The sequence below is a fragment of the Eleutherodactylus coqui genome, chromosome 3 (genome assembly GCF_035609145.1).
Source record: "Eleutherodactylus coqui strain aEleCoq1 chromosome 3, aEleCoq1.hap1, whole genome shotgun sequence".
Classification (NCBI taxonomy): Eukaryota; Metazoa; Chordata; class Amphibia; order Anura; family Eleutherodactylidae; genus Eleutherodactylus; species Eleutherodactylus coqui.
Genome location: NC_089839.1, coordinates 237,263,186 through 237,281,616, shown reverse-complemented (window position 1 = coordinate 237,281,616; position 18,431 = coordinate 237,263,186). Strand labels below are relative to the sequence as shown.

At 39.2% G+C, this 18,431-nt stretch overlaps 1 protein-coding gene across 3 annotated transcripts in view; it reads left to right on the top strand.

The window, feature by feature from the left end:
- The first annotated feature begins 3,052 nt into the window (after positions 1–3,052).
- LOC136619984 (potassium channel subfamily T member 2) overlaps positions 3,053–18,431 on the top strand; it is a 591,696-nt gene continuing 576,317 nt past the window's right edge. For all 3 annotated transcript variants that reach the window (XM_066594713.1, XM_066594712.1, XM_066594711.1), the window contains exon 1: positions 3,053–3,147. In XM_066594713.1, coding sequence (XP_066450810.1) covers positions 3,053–3,147 — 95 coding nt within the window. The remainder of the gene's footprint in view (positions 3,148–18,431) is intronic.

Below are 18,431 nucleotides of genomic sequence, written 5' to 3'. Positions count from 1 at the left end.
GATAAAGTGGTGCAACAAGGAAGATTCTCGGGATATCTAGGTAAATGCACAGTACAAGTTATCTGTGTGATTCCACTGTCGGCGACTCTCTCTCACTCTCTACTGGTCAATACTCTCTCGTGTCCTCTTCTCGCCATGCAGTGGTCTGTCTCCCTCTCAGTGCTTAGTGGTAGCCCTGGCATATCCTGGGTAGACTGGGGCCAGGCCAAGCATAAAGGAGTCGCTTGGCTTCCTCCATTCTCTCCACACACAAGCCGGTCTCTGTAGTGACTGTGTGGCTCACTCGTTGACTTCTCTCAGACTGCTTCTAACTCAGACTTCCTAGACTGACTCTGAGACTGAGACTGACTTGCAGACTTCAATTCAGACCATTGCATCTTACAAACACATATAACAAGAAACATCACATGACCACAAACGATATCTACAAAACGATGCATTTTCCAGACACGACCCAGACATTAACCCATTCAATCCTCCAGAAGTGCAATACACATAACTCTAATACATACTATACATAGGACACTGACAAGACAATGGCATGAGACAGACTTATAACATTATGGAAGGGCCCTACCAACTCTGGGCCATTACAGTTGAGGGATACCTCCACATATTTGCCTATTAGTCTCAAATGACATCTAATTGTTAGCCAATCTGTAAATGGACAAGCACAAGTGTTGGATATGACTTTCATCACACAGGACATGGACACTGTATCTGCTGAGAGGCATATCATTATACGCATTTTATACATGTGCTCTTGTGTTAGATACTGATGATGATTGCTACTTGAGCTTTATCCTGGATGTAATACACTTTATATTTGCCTGTCCTGCTATTCATGTGTAGGGGCTGTTCTCACTGGCATGAGCCTCAGTTAACCATTCCCATTTCTCTGTTTCGTTTAAGGAGCAGAGAAGCGGAAATAAAAACAGAATTAAACATTTCCGTCGTTTTCCCTGTGGATTTCAAGGTTTTTTGTTTTTTTTTAAAAAGCGGAAACATTTCCATTTATATTAGTTTAATTCCGTTCTGTTTTATTTTTGCTTTTTAAATGGAACTAATAGTGCAGTCAGCTCTACTATGTGTATTGTTTTTCAAACAGGAAATGAAACAGAGTGGAATTAAACAAATACACAAAAATGCTTCTGTCTAAAAAAATGAAATCAATGGAGAAAACTGCAATGTTTAATTCCTGTTTTATTATCATTTCTCAGTTCCTCAAAGAAAACAGAAACTGGAATGGTTGACTGAGGCTAATGCCAGTGAGAACAAGCCCTAAGGCTGCTATTTTCTATGGTATTGTTATATATTGTTATAGTTAATAAACTTTGATAATGTTGAAAGTGTTTGGCTTTTATTATCTGTATGTGGGTGTGCAAGGTTCACAAATGTCGGGAAAAAAAACAAGTGTGAACAAAGCCTTAGAAATGGAACTTGATAAGGCTTGGTCAGAAAAGTGGCAAATGAGGTTTATCATTGATAAATCCAGAGCAAGGGCTCATTCAGATGAGTGTGTTCACGGAAGAATCCGTCCACAAACGTGCATTGAAAGTTAGGACCTACTCTATTTTGAGCGAATTTGGCCACTATAGAGCCCCATAGAGGTCTGCACGTATGGCTATGCACAGAACACTGCACATACCCACGATCACCAGCAACTCGTTAGGCTGATTACCCATTTAAATCAGGGCATTGTGAACTAGCAGTGCCTGCGCAAATTCTCACTTTATTTGCGCAGCAAGCACACAAAATACACTCATTCTCAGTGCAAATAAATTACACAAGAGTGAACTCAAAATGCGATCATCTGAAGTTGCCCTAAGGCACTTAGGAAAGGAAAAAAAATGTGGATTCATATTGAAAGTCATGAAATGTGGATTTGCTACAGATTTGATGTGCAATCTGCATTGAATTCAACAGTTTCTGCTTCAAACTCGGGCAAATCTTCACCATGTAAACATATCCTTACTGTGTCTCAAAAGGGAGCTCTGTGAGTCGAAGAAAAAACAATTAAAAATTCCCTTTAGTTCGGATACACTGTGCATCTAAGGGCTTCGACAGACGAATATATGTGCAAATACGCTCTCCGCAACGGAGCGATTTGCGTTTAAACAAGATTTGGACATGGCAACAATCAGGCTGATATGCGTGTGTCTGCGCATAGTACTGTATTTTTTGTGCTCGCAATGCCAGTTCACATGAAAGCGCGATCCTCCCTTTCCATGGAATAGAATGGCTATTTAAAGCCTAATAAGTGCCAGCTGTCTTCTCTTCCCTGTGTTTTACGTAGGGTCACACCCTTCCCCTTGCTTTTTTCTTAACCTGCCTTAGACGTTTATGGCAGCTTTCTGCGTAAAACACAGAAAGATAGGATCGGTCCTACCTTTTTTCGCGCACAGGAATTGCGTGAGAAACTCGTTCATGAAAGCGAACCCATTGAAATCAATGGGTTTGCTTCCTCCCAGTGTGTAGGTGTGAGTGTCATACGTGAAAACTATGCGCAAAGACGTCTGTCTGTTTAAACCCTCAATCCTAGTGAACTGAGTTTATCATCTCTAATTAAAAGTAAAAGAATATTAAACATTTGCATGTAGCTTGGAGAATAGCTTCATTAAGAAAAATGTAAGGAAGTAGGACACAAATATGATATATAGAGATGAACTTTTACACTTTGAATGGCAGTTCATGCCACTTATCATTAATACAATGCTTTTACTGACTCCGTATAACTACAGTGCAGTGAAGCACAATGTTTAATGAGGTGTCACAAGAAGCGTGATTTTCTGAATGTGGTCCATTTCACATCTTCCTTTGAGCTTCTTGTGGAGCAAATGAGATGAGCAGAGGCGTTTCTGATGTGCACACTGAGGAGTCTGGATGCTGCATGTATGTGTGGAAAGCTTCCAATCCTGAACAGTCTTTCTCAGCAAGGTAATGCTGCAAAGTGATCAAACTCAGCATCCACGCTGCCTGTGTTAGCAACCTGCAGTCACCGTACCAGCATCCAGCACAATCTCTGCTCTCCTATACTCTAGGAACAGGAAGGATGGTGGATTTAGACAATGAAGTTCCCCCCTTACCACCTAGGTACAGATTTCGGGATTTGCTTCTTGGAGACCAAGGTTGGCAAAATGATGACAGGTAAAAGATTCTTATCATTATATATGCAATTAAAGCATTTTTAATTGCCATATAATACAGTATCATTTATATAGTACTGGAAATGGATATATTCAGCACAATTAAGTGTATAAATACTTTTCCTGTATTCTCCAAATCCTTGACTGAAGAATTATCCTGCGACTGAGCCTTTCTTATTTCTGAGCACATCTTATAAAGATTGGGTAGTATTAAATCATTTGTTCAAGAATTCATACAGGGAACATACTGTAGATCTTCTTTCTAAAAAAAACCCTCCTTGTCTAAGCAGCTTTTCTAAAAGCAGATGCTTTTCCATTTATATTCTTTCACGAACATGCTTCTTAAAACTGCTCACAGGAACTGAAACTGTATATCAGGGTTTCATTTGCTATCTGGAAAGCAGAATATAATTGATAATATGACTTAATAGAAATTACATTATGTGACTTGTTACTCTTTTTGATAAGCAATTAAGTAATTTTCCATTTCCTTATAGTATAGGGTAATGTGTGGATGTTAACTAGAGTTTCAGTTTAATGAAATGTAGTCTACTGTTTAAAAGAATATGATATGCCTATGTTTTCAATGGCTTTTGTGTGTGCTATCTGCATGCTTTTATATACTTTAAGTGCATCTGCTGTAATGTACAACCAATGATTGTCCTGAGGTATGCAACCTGTTGTTAAGAATCTACAAGATTATCTTTCTAGGATCCCCTCATTGTGATGTAACTGCGCTCTCACTTTTTGGCTCATAAAGAAGCAAGTCATTAACTGTCAGAGGCAATAATACTTTGGGCTCCACTAAAACATAAGTCTCATTTGTTAAGGTTGTACTAGAAAATTGGCAGACACCACCTGCCTCACATTAAAGATTACATTGCTTTTTGCACAGTGTGCAATCACTTTATAATATCCTGATCATAGAGTGTTTTAAAAATAACAACCATTACTTTGTTTCTGAATGAAACACTTTTTGGAAAACAAACAAACAGAGTAAAACATGTTGTGTAGAAGAAGCAACTACTGACAATGAAGCAGAATGAGGGAGATCAGTGATCATTAGAACTTTGAATCTATGGCAGATGGGGAGGTGACAGATGAGCTAGAATAAGCAAGTGCTGGTTTGTCCGGTGGAGCATCCACTGTTAAGTACAACAGGTGATATAATGCTGCTGTAGTGCTGAATAAAAAGTTCACCCAGTCAGTATTTGTTCAAACTGAAAAATATCATGTACATCCTGGTGTAAGGAAAATGATTTTTCTGTGGCTCTAATATAATTGTATGGCATATGCATCCCTGAAAAGATAAGTTTTCACACCCGAAATGATATGCTTATATGGAGGCAGAGGGTGCTGCAGTAGCTCCATACCAGAGCCATAGACACTTTGTGCACCACAGTTTGATGCTTTGTGTGGTTCTGTATTAAATATGTATAGCCAATTCATTTCTCGCTTACAAGTTGTTTAAGGACAGGTAAATATGGTAATTTATATTTTACAGTTAATGTGAAAAAAGCCCTGGAATGTAATTTGGTGAACACTGAAGTATATCATTAGATGACCAAAGTGTGTTCTGTGAAATAATTTCTTTACTCTCAGCAATCTTATTATAACTCACAGTTTGATTTGTTCATTTTTTCTTAAAAAAAGAATAAATAGCAGTGATGCCTAAGGGGAAAAAAATGAATGTTCGTTATGGAATCATACAAACAGGAGCAGCCTAGACTCCGCAGAGCTTTGATGGTAACTTCAAGAATAGACTCAAACTTTGCATATAGTTTCTGTACTATACATTATATACTGTTATATTATGTTATTTAGCATGTATCATTTAAGAGTTTGGGGCCTGCATGACTAATATTATATTTAATCATTGTTCCAATGTTGTACATGATCCGCTTTCTTGACTATTGCATAAAGAAGAAAGAATAGATTATCAACTTGTTGACAGTAGACTGAATAAGTCTTCACACAAGTAGACATAGACAAACTGGAGCAAGTTCAGAGAAGAGTTACCAAGATGGTGAGCGGTCTGCAAATCATGTACTATGAGGAACGGTTAAAGGATCTGGGAATGTTTAGCTTGGAAAAAAGAAGGCTGAGAGGAGACTTAATAGTTGTCTACAAATATCTGAAGGGCTGTCACAGTGCAGAGGGATCAGCCCTATTCTCATTTGCACAAGGAAAGACTAGAGGCAATGGGATGAAACTGAAAGGAAGGAGACACAAAGTAGATATTAGAAAAAACTTTCTGACAGTGAGGGTGATCAATGAGTGGAACAGGTTACCACGGGAGGTGTTCAAACAAAGCCTGTACAAATATCTGTCTGGGATGATTTAGTAAATCCTGCACTGAGCAGGGGGTTGGAACCAATGACCCTGGAGGTCCCTTCCAACTCTACCGTTCTATGATACTATAGTATGGCTTTACTTATGTCCATGTACACAATCTAATATACTGTAACTGAATCATTCTTGCTACAAACTGAAGCAATATGCAGTCATTGAAGAGCTGTTGTAGGAATATAGTTGTCACTGAAGTCTTTAAAAATGATATATTGCCATTTACAGACAGTCCCAAAAGATGCTGTATACTATCGATTGGTTGCAGGGAAGCTGTAGAGAATTTGAGCTACCTGAAGGACTTGTATTATGCCTTGCTCTAATATTTTACCTATAAGCAGACATTCATTTAATAATAGAACAGAAATCTTTTATCTTAGTTGTCACACTGAAAAAGCAGTCAGCGCTACATATCTCAACCTTTACACTTGTGTAATCAAGTGTAACTAATTCAGTTTTAAATATATTAGCACAAGAAGCTTTTCTTTATTGCAATATTTATTGACCATTGAGATTTTACAACAATAGAGAGTATAATAAGTTAATTATGAAGCTCAAGACTATTATTTATCTTAGTTATGGAACCTTATAGCAACCGGACACATGACTACAACTATGAACTGCAGACTACATATTCCAGAAGTCCACTGTCTGCAGAGTGCACTCCTGAGCTCTCCAAATCTAACAACCCCAGTGTATTGTGCACAACATGTTGCCACAGATTGAAATGGTACATTCAGACTCCTCTGGCAGAATTGAAGTTTGCTGATAATCTTGAGTTAGCTTTCTTCTATGGAGCATGCTCAGTCTATAGATTTCAGCTGGGTCTGGGAAAGTGTGAGAAGCTACTAACTCATAATAGGTATGTAAAAAACTTTGAAATACCACTAAATGTTTAATTAGTTTGAATTAGCAACTGTCTGCATTATGCATACATTTCAATGGGATCATGTTTGTGGGAAAACCTTTTTAACAGCATAAAGTATCATGGGGTTTTGAGCTCTGTACCAGAAAAATGGCACCATGACTGTTTTAACTCCACCACCCCACCCAACAGGTTTGGATGAGCTCAATCCGTTGTGCAGGAAAAGGTTATTGTAGTTTTGGAGGAACTGAGCTTGTTCTACTTCAAAAGTCTGTAGCTTCGGTTCCATAAGAAATATTGACATGCTTTTGGTGTCATTTTAAAACCAAGCATCATATCAAGCATGTTGACATCACTTACAGAACTGGAGCTAAAGCCATTTGAAGTTGCGTCTAGAATGCAGAATTTACAGCTGTCGGGTTTCAATACTTACAAAAATGTTTCCACTCAAGCCTATACCCTTCCTCAGAAAAAGAAGTTGTATAAAAAACACAACGAGAGTAGAGTAATGATTAATACTTCATATATGATAATGAGACAGAAGGAGAACAGATGGACCAGAAAAAGACAACCAACATGCCATTGAGGTAGGCAACAACTCATGCCTATGATGAATGGAGATATTAAGTCGCCTGGAAGAAAAACAGACAATTTTTTTTATCATAGTCAAATATTATGGTACTGTGAATCCCTTTGGAATATGCACAATGGAACAATACATTTCAATATGAAGTCAACCAAAGAAAAAAAAATTATGAGACCTCCAAAGTCCTTTTTAGACATAAGTTCCTCATGATTTTCATTTTTCCGAGCTTAGAAGCTGGTGATGTCATCACAAGCTTGTTGACGTTCATGCAGCCTGATCAGACCGCATAATCATCATTAAGAATTGTACAGTTCTTGTTTACTTCTCATTCAGTGTCTCACATTTCTATGTCAAACACTGAATGATCAGTGTTTAAACTGGACAAGACGTGCATGGAGCCAGGAACGATTTTTATACCGTCTGAAACTGAATGATGAATGAGAATCGCACGATTTTCATTCATCATTTAGTTGTTGCCTTGCATTCAAACTGAATGAGTATCATTCAGTTTCGCTTGTTTGAACAATTATTTGAACAGTAATCATTCCGTCTAAACACAGTATCAGCAATCACTGACTGACACACTGACTGCCTCTCTCACTCACTCACTGACTGACTCGCCACTAATTCTCTAACTTGTCTCCTGTGTTATATAAACATGAAACTTGGCATTCTTTAGGTCCTAAATAAGAAAAATAAGGGGGTCAAAACACGATTATTCGATGCTCAGTTCAAAAGTAGTCGCACCCCTATGTAATGTAACTTCTCGGTGTCGTACAAACATGAAATTTGGCGTGACCATTCTTTAGGTCCTAAATAGGAAAAGTAAAGTGGTCACAACACGATAATTCAATGCTAAGTGCAAAAGTATTGGCATCCCCATGTAATGTACCCAATCCAATGCTCTAACTTCCCGGTATCGTACAAACATGAAATTTAGCACAACCATTCTTTAGGTCCTAAATGGGAAAAGTAAAGGGGTCACAACTCGATTATTCAATGCTAATTGCAAAAGTACGTGCATCCCTCTGTAATTTAAATTCCCGCTGTTGTACAAGTGTGAAATTTGGCGCAAATTCAGGTCCTAATTGAGGATAGTGGGAGGGGTGGCACATTCTGCAGAGGGACATCTGTACATGCAGCCTGAGGAGAATCTAAGGCTCCTCTATATGTATGCATATTCTTTTCCTCAGTTACTCTAAAGTAACCTTGACTTCATAAAATTTTCCATGTGAACAACACATAAACACCTGTATCAAGTTAACTAGAGCAAAGCCAGGTATATCAGCTAGTTACTATATAAGCTTTCCATTGAGGGAAAGAAGCAATCTACATACTGTAAAATGGTGAAAATTGTCTGTACTTGAATATATTATCCAACTACTAAATAACTGAGGATAAAAGCGATAAGTCTGAACTTTTATCATTTTCTGAAATTACTAAAATGAGCGCTAATATGATTTCAATTACTGTATATGTGCAGTACTTACTTGAATAACTAATATAAAGTCATACATTTTTAATAAAAGAAAAAAAAATATCTACCATTTCAAAACACAATGTCTTAAAAGTTTTGAGCAAACTGAGATGCATAAAAGTAATTATAAATAATGATATATGAGTATCTAATATACACTGGAGCCTCAGGCCTAGGATGGTCGCCCTTATCATCCATATGGTAATCTACTATTGTGTATAAGCTCCTAGAGGTGACTTGAGGCAGCCAAGGAATCATAATTTAAATTTTGTTCTACTGTTAAGATTGATGACCTGTTCATCAGTAGCTCATAGGCAGGGGTCTACATGTGCTGTTGTATGGAGCTGCTTTGTTACCAAAAGCAAACAGCTTCATGCATTGCACAGTGGGTTGATACTGCAGGCGGAGTCTCAATGGAACTCAACCTGTAGTTGCACATCAAACCACTGTGCAATATACAGAGCTCTCTGCTGCCGGGAACGGAGCTGCTCTGTACATTGGAACACCGGCCAAGGTGATCAGAAGAGGTCCGGAGTGGTGGACGTCTGCCTGTCAGCTACTGATGACCTATCCTATAGATAGGTCATCAATCTTAGAAGTGGTACAACACTGTTTACCATATGCATATCTTTTATTACAGTATATTTGGATTTTTTAGTTTAATTTTATCCTAATAATCCTTACTAATTCCATTATACGAATCAAGTTTATTCTTGTGTATTAAAAAGACTATAATATTACAGTGCAGTGTGGTCACGCAAATGAATGCAGAGAGGAGATAAAAAATAAAGGATGACATCATGTACTGTAGGCATTCTATGTTGTTATCTAGAGCCATTGCTGTTATCCTCATATAACCCTTGTATTTCCCATGAAGTTCTCTGTAACTAGACACTGATCTTTGTATTAAATGGAAGTAGTATAATGGCAAAATAATCTTGAATAGTATGTAAAGCATAATATTCTCACTTTACTGGTCTGTACAGTGAATTTAATAAATTAAATTTGGTAAATTAACTGTCTTACTAGTTGATGGAGGCACATTGTGCTGTGATAGGCCAATAACAAATGACAGGCCCCATCATGAAAAAATGTCCTTAATAGTCTAAAATGTTGTAAAATGTGTTCTTGGTTTAATATAGTACCTATAAATAATTTTGATGCCAGTACTATCTAGTGCAGGGGATTAGAACCTTTTTGGTCCGAGGGCCGCATGGTCAAATAGGTTCACTCTCAAGGGTCGCAATAAAACTTAAATAAGGTATTACCTTTTGAGACATTTGTGGCATATCCAAGTTAATTGTGTGCTGTAAATGTCGGAATGGAGCAGATAGCATTTTCGGGACTCCCACCTCGCAATTGATTTCCGCTCCTTGACATTGAAAAGTGATTTTTAACCCTTTCAAATCCACTGTCTGATGTCCAAAGACATTATAATTTAAGGCTGTACAGCGCCGATGTTGGAAGACATCCGTTTGGGTTCTCTTACTGCGTATTGCCAGGCTCTCTACTGTTGGAGCCTATCCAATGTGTCACCTCATGCAGTACTGACTTTAGCCAGTAGATAGTGCCGTTTGTATAACAGCAGAAAAAGAGTAAGCCCCCTAGGAAAACCAGGATACAAATTGGATTGGAAAGGGTTAATAGCATGTCTATGGGCAGTATTTGCTGCAGAATCTGGAGGCGGACGCCTGTTCTGGATTATGCAATGCAAATATGCCTGTATGCATGAGGCAGAAGAAAGAGAGTTTGTTATGCAATAGACGTGAAGAATTCCTTTTGCTTCCATTTGGGGATTCTGTCACAGCACTGTTTTCAGCAGCTGTCACTGGACCTTTAGGCGGAGTCACACCATGTGACCCATATGACCCATATGATTCAAGACCTCCACAGGCTGACTATCTAGGACTCTGCTTTGCTCTTTTTCTGTTCCATTACAGTTTGGAAGGTTCTGAGGTCTGCCTTCTGTGAGTTGCCTTTATAAGCTCAGCCAATCAGAACAAAGCTTAGGGTTGTGGCAGCTCACTGCATCAGAGCAGGGGCAGACATAGAGAGCGGAAGACCCCTGTGCAAAGAATGTGCCTGGACCCCCACAACCCCCCAAATAATGTCTCTGATTATAATATGTATCTGAAAAAAAAGGCTATGCCCCATAGGAAAATATTGAATAAGCACCCCTCCCTCCTTCCCTTATGCATAAACATTTACCAGTCCATGTAAAAGTCCAGGTAAGGACACACTATCCTGTCGACTCATAGTGTTTTTACATTCTGCTTTGCTGGGTTTTAACCCCCTTGGCCGTAAAAACACGCACCTGCTGTGGATTAAAGCCCTGCAGGCTGTGAACATGACAGCTTCATTCTGTCGGTTCCCAGAAGTAGCCAACAACCTGGAGCTGTCATGGGGGGCCACAGAGAGCCCCATCCCCAGTAATGCGATTGGCGCTATTCAATGGACAAAAATCAAGAATTGTCCGGTGAATTTAAAATCTCCCTGTTCTTGGCTACTGAAGGTAGCCAAGAGCCTGTAGATGTCATAGAGTGCCGTGGTATGCAGTTCCTGGTCAGGTGATCACCGTTACTCAATGGATAATGGCGATCACGTAAAAGTTTTAAAAAAAGTTGAAGTTTCATCTCCCCTCACCAGAGGCCTCCACATTTGAACCACGATGCGATCCTCTTCCACAGACCTTTACCAGCTTCTGTACATGCACCCTCAGGCAATATGCCAGACTCATGCACAGGAACCGGGGAGGGCCTGGCAAATTTAAAATCTCCTTGCACCTGGCAACCAAAGGTCACCAACAGCCTGGAGCAGTGACCGGTGGCCTCATGGTCACATGATAAAAAGGTAGCGATCTACCTTAGGCTGGTCTCACACGACCGGATAGAAGTTATGGATTCCGCAAGCATTTGATCCTTGGAAATCCGTGGTTCAATCAAATGCACTGGATTATACAATTCTGCTCACATTAGCGGGTCAGAATTACATAATCTACTCACAGAAAATAGAACGCAGCATGTTCTATTTTATAGTGGATATCCACAACATTGTGCTCTATGATTTTGGCTATACCTGCGGCCTATACGCAACTACATTGTGTACGGGCTGCTGGTACCTGCGTCATCACTAAGGGATGGCACGGAATATATAAACAAAAAAGGTATACTTTGCATCACCTCCTGCGTGAGTACGCAGTTATGCGCAGTACATTCCACGTCCAGGCTCACAGCTGAGATCCATTGTGGGCCTCCGCAAATGGATTCCAGTTATAGCTGTGTGAGCTCAGCATTATTCAGATCGCTACCTGTTACACTTTATTTACGAGAAGTCCCCAGGAACGCTCACCCTCCAGTGGTTCCAGGAGCAGCTTGAACACCTTCTGTGTGAGACTGCTGCGCCTCAGCAAGCTTAAATGCCTCACAGAGCGCCACTTTTTACACCCCATCCCTGCCACAGAGGTCAAGAAATACCCCCCAAAAAAGCATGAGGGGCGGAGGGATACCCTATTTTATTGCCCCATGTGCCCATCCCAACCAGGCCTCCGTAATTACACCTGTTTTCAGACATACGACACAGTTTACATTATTAGTTTTATCTAAGTCAGTTTTTTTCTGCACCAGTGTGCAATGGGGCCTGGAATTTATTCAGTTGTTCCCTGAAATCTAATGGGTGCTCCCTCCATTAAAGGCCTAGCCATGTGCCCTATAAGTAGATTGGGTTACAAAGGGTATGTTTTTGAACACAGGACAATTTAAGGGCGCCTACCCACTTGCGTTGCCGATTTTCGCGCATGAAAAATGCGGCGTTTTCGAACGTTTTTTGTGCGTTTTTTGCAGCCCTCCATTGACAATCATGGGTGCATTAAGAGAAAAATAAGGAGACATATGCAACTGACAGTTCCTATGTGAAAAAACCCCACGAAACGGAAAAAAAAACCCAGATGGACAAGAACACATTCTATACTAATTGCTCTTGAGAAAAAACGCAAAACATCACAGGAAAAAAAATCACAAGTGGGTAGGCACCCTTCGGGTGCGAATCTTCATTCCTATGTATGCTGTACAAAAAAAAACAGTTTTTAAAATGACACAATTGCCAAAAAAATGAAAGTCGTAATTTTTTCCTTCTGCTTTGAATTCGTTTAGGGGTCTAATTTTCAAAATAGGGTCATTTCTGGGGGTTCTCCATCCTTTTGGCTGCTCAAGGGCTCTACAAGTGTGCAATGGGGCCTAAATCTAACCTTCAAGCAAAGTGTCTATTCTGAAAGCCACCAACTGCTCCTTTCGGTTTGGGCTCCATTGTGCATACAGACATAGGATTAGGGCCACAATAGGAAAATTTCTGAACACAGGACAAACAGGGGTACCCATTTTGGGGCGCAAGTCTTCATTCATATGTGTTCTGTATTAAAAAAAAAACTGCTTTTAAAATGACACAATTGACAAAAAATGAAAATTGTAATTTTTTCCTTCTGCATGAATTTGTTAAGGGGTCTAGATTTCAAGATGGGCTCATTTGTGGGGGTTCTTTATTGTTTTGGCTGCTCAAGGATTCTACAAGTGTGCTATGGGGCCTAAAACGCATTCCATCAAAATTTTGGTTCTTCAAGCCACCGGCTGCTCCTTTCGGTTTGGGCCCCGTTGTGCATACACACATAAGATTAGGACCACAATGGGTATATTTCTGAACATGGGACAAACAGCGGTAACCATTTTGAGATATAAATCTTCATTTTCATGTGCACTATAGAAAAAAAACTGCCTTTAAAATGACATATTTGCAAAAATATGAAATTTTATTTTAACTCCTGAAAAAAAACTGTGGGGTCAAAATACTCATGACACCCTTCAGTGTATATAATAAGGGGTGTAGTTTTTTTTAAATGGGGTCATTTGTGGGGGTGTCTATCATTCTGACACCTATGAGCCTTTGCAATCTTGGCTTGGTGTAGGAAAACAAAGTGTTCCTCAAAATGCGGAAAAGTAATGTTAAATTTGTATGTCTCCTAAGTGATTTTAAAAAAAAGTTTTTAAAATGTGCCTCCAGAATAAAGAAAACAGATGGAAATATATATCTTAGCAAAAATGTATACAGTATGTTTGCACATATTTGATATATTGCAATTGAAAATTTTTTCAAAATTTTCCCAATTTTGGAGCTTTTAATAAATAAATACGAATTCTATCGGTCTATTTTGACCACCTAAATGAAGTACAATATGTTGTGAAAAAAACATTGTCAGAATCACTTGGGTATGCAAAACCTTTACTGAGTTATTCTATATTAAAGTGACACATGTCAGATTTTCAAAATTTGGCCTGGTCATTAAAGGGGTTGTCTCGCGCCGAAACGGGTTTTTTTTTTTTCAACCCCCCCCACCCCCCCGTTCGGTGCGAGACAACCCCGATGCAGGGGTTAAAAAAGAACACCGGACAGCGCTTACCTGAATCCCCGCGCTCCGGTGACTTCTTACTTACCGGCTGAAGATGGCCGCCGGCATCTTCTCCCTCGGTGGACCGCAGGGCTTCTGTGCGGTCCATTGCCGATTCCAGCCTCCTGATTGGCTGGAATCGGCACGTGACGGGGCGGAGCTACACGGAGACGGCATCCTGCACGACCGGCCCCATTGAGAAACGAAGAAGACCCGGACTGCGCAAGCGCCTCTAATTTGGCCATTAGATGCCGAAAATTAGACGGGCTCCATGGAAACGAGGACGCTAGCAACGGAGCAGGTAAGTGAAAAACTTCTTATAACTTCTGTATGGCTCATAATTAATGCACAATGTACATTACAAAGTGCATTAATATGGCCATACAGAAGTGTATAGACCCACTTGCTGCCGCGGGACAACCCCTTTAAGGCGCAAATGGGCTTGGTCACTAAGGGGTTAACAAAACAGCAAAAAAACGTAGATTGTGTCCATACCTTAATAGGCTTAGGACTACTGTAACAAACAGCTAAAAACTGATACGTTACCCTAGACCAAACCCTAAAATGTTATCATGTACCGTATATACAAGGTGCAACTGCTATCACCATTCATACTGCCTCCATACTTTTCCTGAACAAAAAAAACTATGCCAAAACCAGCATTAACAATGATAATACTATTTAAGGGTCAAATAGTACAGTCTGACCACGATCATATAGTACTGCCACATAGTGATGGAGTAATATCACCATACTGTCGCAGAAAAGCCCTCACTATACAAATACAATTTGTACCTCTGCTTAGACTGGTGACATTTACTATAGAATTGACTTTTTTACTTGCATTTTACCTGACATTTCATTTTTCTGAGCGAATACACTGGCAAAAAAAATGTTTACAGATTTGCTTTCTGCTCATCAGCCTCTATAATTTTTGCTACCTTATTTTTTAAAGGGCCAACCCCTTTAATTTTAATCTTTTTACTATTTAAATAGTATAACAACAGTTTAGGGTTAGTTTTACTCTCTGGCAATGAGACTCTTTGTTTCCACCTTTGCTGCTTTTACCTGCATTTTACAAATTTTTTTTTTACATGTAGGTTTTTATTGCTTCTTCACTGCCTTCTTGTTTTAGTAGTTTAAATAATTTCTTTTTGTTGTGTATTGCCCATTGCACATTGGTTGTTTCTTATTCCTAATTGTTTTTTTCAAGGGAGGTATAAAGCAGTTATAGTGAGTAATTTAAGATGTTTTTTTTAAATTTCCCTCTTACTATCTGTACTCTTATTTCTGTGGCCATTTTTCCAGTCAATAAGGGTAAGGGCATCTCTAAGCTGATGAATCTTTACTTCCTGAAGTTTAGTATTTTTGTAGACCTCTGATAATATTCCCTATGGAAAGACAAGTGGAAATTTATTATGTTATGGTCACTAATTCTCAGGCGTTCCCAAGCTGCAACTTTGTTAGTCTGTCAGGTCTGTTGGCTACTATTAAGTAAAAAATGGCCGTCCTTCTAGTTGGGTCCTGCATAAGAAGGAAAAAAGTAATCATCTTTAGTTAACAGAAATTGGTTACCTTTGTGAGATCTGCAGGTTTTGGCTTCCAGGTTTAAATCCACATAGTTCAAGTCCTCTATAATAATTATCTCATTGTGATTTTCTGCTTCATCTATTTGTCTTTGTAATAGATTTTCGGTGGCCCCTGTTATATTTGGTAGCCTATAGAAAACCCCATATGAAAATGTTTTGTTTTTTCCTCCATGTATGTCTACCTATAGAGACTACACATTTTTATCTCCCTCACAGATATCCTCCCATAGGGTCGGTGTTAAACAGGATTTTACACAAAGACAAATCCCTCCCCCTTTCTGGTTTTTATGATCCCTTCTGAACTGCAACATTGTAAGTTAAACGCCTGGTCACAGCTGTCATGCAACCAGGTTTCCCTTATTCCCACTATGTCATAGCTTTCTTCAGACATTATTACTTCCAGTTTGTTAACCTTATTGATCAGACTTCCAGCATTACTCACCCCGTAGTTTAAAGGTTTTTGGTTATATTTTATATTACATGTCTCCCTACTAACTGTTCTGCCAGTTCTAACTGTACTAACTTCTCTAACCGCTCCATGCCTATTTTCATTGCTTAGTCCCAGATCTCGGTCTACACTATCTTCCCCTCTATCTCTCTGGTTGCCCTCCCTCACAGTCTCTAGTTTAAACAGTCCTCCACCCTTGTAGCCATCATCTACCGCAGCACAACTGGCCCCTTCCCATTGAGATGCAGCCCATCTCTATGGTAGAACCTGTAGCCAACATCAAAGTTGGCTTAGTTTTCCAGGAACTCCAAACCCTCCTTCCTTGAGCCACTTGTTTACCTCCTTAATCGCGCTCTGCCTTTCTGGTGTGTCATATTGTACAGGAAGTATTTTAGAAGATACTACCTTGGAGGTCCTTGCATTAAGCTTACATCCTAGGTCCTTGAAAGTGTTTTCAAGGCTCTTCTACCTACCTCTGACATTGATATCAGTGGCAATGTGCACCATGACTCCTGGGTCCTCATCAGCCCCCCCAACTAATCTGTCACCCTAATCCACGATGTGTCAAACTTGAGAGTCAAGAATAGTTAGGAGAACACTCCTAAAATGAAGATAATAATTGATGTAGATAAATGTAAGGTGTGGAAAATGGTAAAATATGACTTTGCTCCAAGATATTATAGCAGTGGTCCATTGTTCCACCTAATCCAAAATGGCATCCGTAGGGGGGAAGAGGGAGAGCGTCAAAGGGGAAGCCCAGGGCTCACTAGTACCCCAGTCACAAAGACAGAAAAAAGAATTGGCAAAAATCTTAGCACTCCAGGTGTACAAGTGGGTATGTAGAAGAGAATATGAAAGATACTAACTTGGCGGAGGAGTTCCCAAACCACAGGCAAGCCACCTGAGTTATCCATATTAGGTTTACAAATGCTTTGAAGAATAAAGAGAAATCCAACTTATTGAGAGAGAACAAGTACAAACCTATACTGGATAGTACAATGCATTTTCGAGGACAAATAGATAGACTAGCCACCTTTTTCAAGCACAAAGGATCATATTACTACCGTGTTTCCCCGAAAATAAGACAGTGTCTTATATTAATTTTTGTCCAAAAAGGTTTCACTTTTTTACATGTATAGCTGCCTGGACACTATTTAAATTGACTTTTTTAATTAACTGTTAGCAGGGCTTAATTTTGGAGTAGGGCTTATATTTCAAGCATCCTCAAAAAGCCTGAAAAATCATTTTGCATCCGCAAAAATTCTGGAAAATCGTGCTAGGTCTTATTTTCAGGGTATGTCTTATTTTCAGGGAAACAGGGTAATGGGCATAAATCTAATGAATGGAAGTTTGTATGCATGTTCCACCATGTGACTAGAAGAACATGGTTACCGTGAACGCATACCCGCATGCAGTGCCCCGGAATGATGCTTTAATTTTTTTAAGTAACTCTTTTTTTATGATTTATATATGGTTTTATGTTTTAGTAGTTTAACATCTGATTACTTATTTATTGTGTATTTATACATTTATATTGTTTTAAACAAACATAGACATACAGAAACATTGTTGGCCAATTGAAACAATTTGCTATTGTCATCATTACTTACGGACAAGGCCAAGAGCTTGCGCACAAAATATCACTTTTGTCATCATGACCACAGTCACTTCCAGTCTAGTGGAGCATGCACACAAATTTACGGTTCCCACCACGTAGCGTGCAGATGTGCGCTCCCGGTTCCGGTCGCATGTTTAAGCACACACGAGTCCAACAGGACACAAACTTCTGATCACATTTTGGAATGTGCGTGTGATCTTCTGCTCATTCCTTATATTTATGTCTATGGTAACATGTCTCATTCCATGATGCATTGTTGCTTTGTGCTTGAAAAAGCAGGCTAGTCTATCTATAGGTCCTCTGAAATGTGTTTTAATATCATATACTTGTGTGTTTCAATATCATATACTTTTTCTTTTTAAATAAATTGGATTTTTCCTTATTCTTCAAACTTCTGCATAGACAACACTGTGGTATTTGTAAAATTAACTGGGATACCTGGGGGGCTCACCTCTGGATTTCAAACTCCTCATCCAAATACGTGCCTTTCATATTTTCTACTATGTACCCACTTGTATACGTAGAGTACTGGGATTTTAGCCAATTGCTTTTCCAAACTGAAGTGGCAGGAAGAAAACATGAATATATTATGAATACTCTAGGTTATATAAGAACAATTCTAATTGCCAAAGGCAAAAAATACCCATAGGTAATATCTCCTAAAATATAATCTAAATACTTTATTACTTATTCAAAAAAGACAAAGACAACATCAAATGATATTTAAAATAAAGAGGCAAATGGTGGCAGCCATGAAATGTGACTAGCAGTCATCAATTAGTATCATGTGTGTAATTGTGCATGCACACTAGAACATAGGCCTAGATAGCCAACTTCCAAAAGCCTATGTGGAAATTAGTAAGTCAGCACCACCAAAATCCTATTAAAATCTAATCTATAGCCACTCCGACATGTTTCGCTT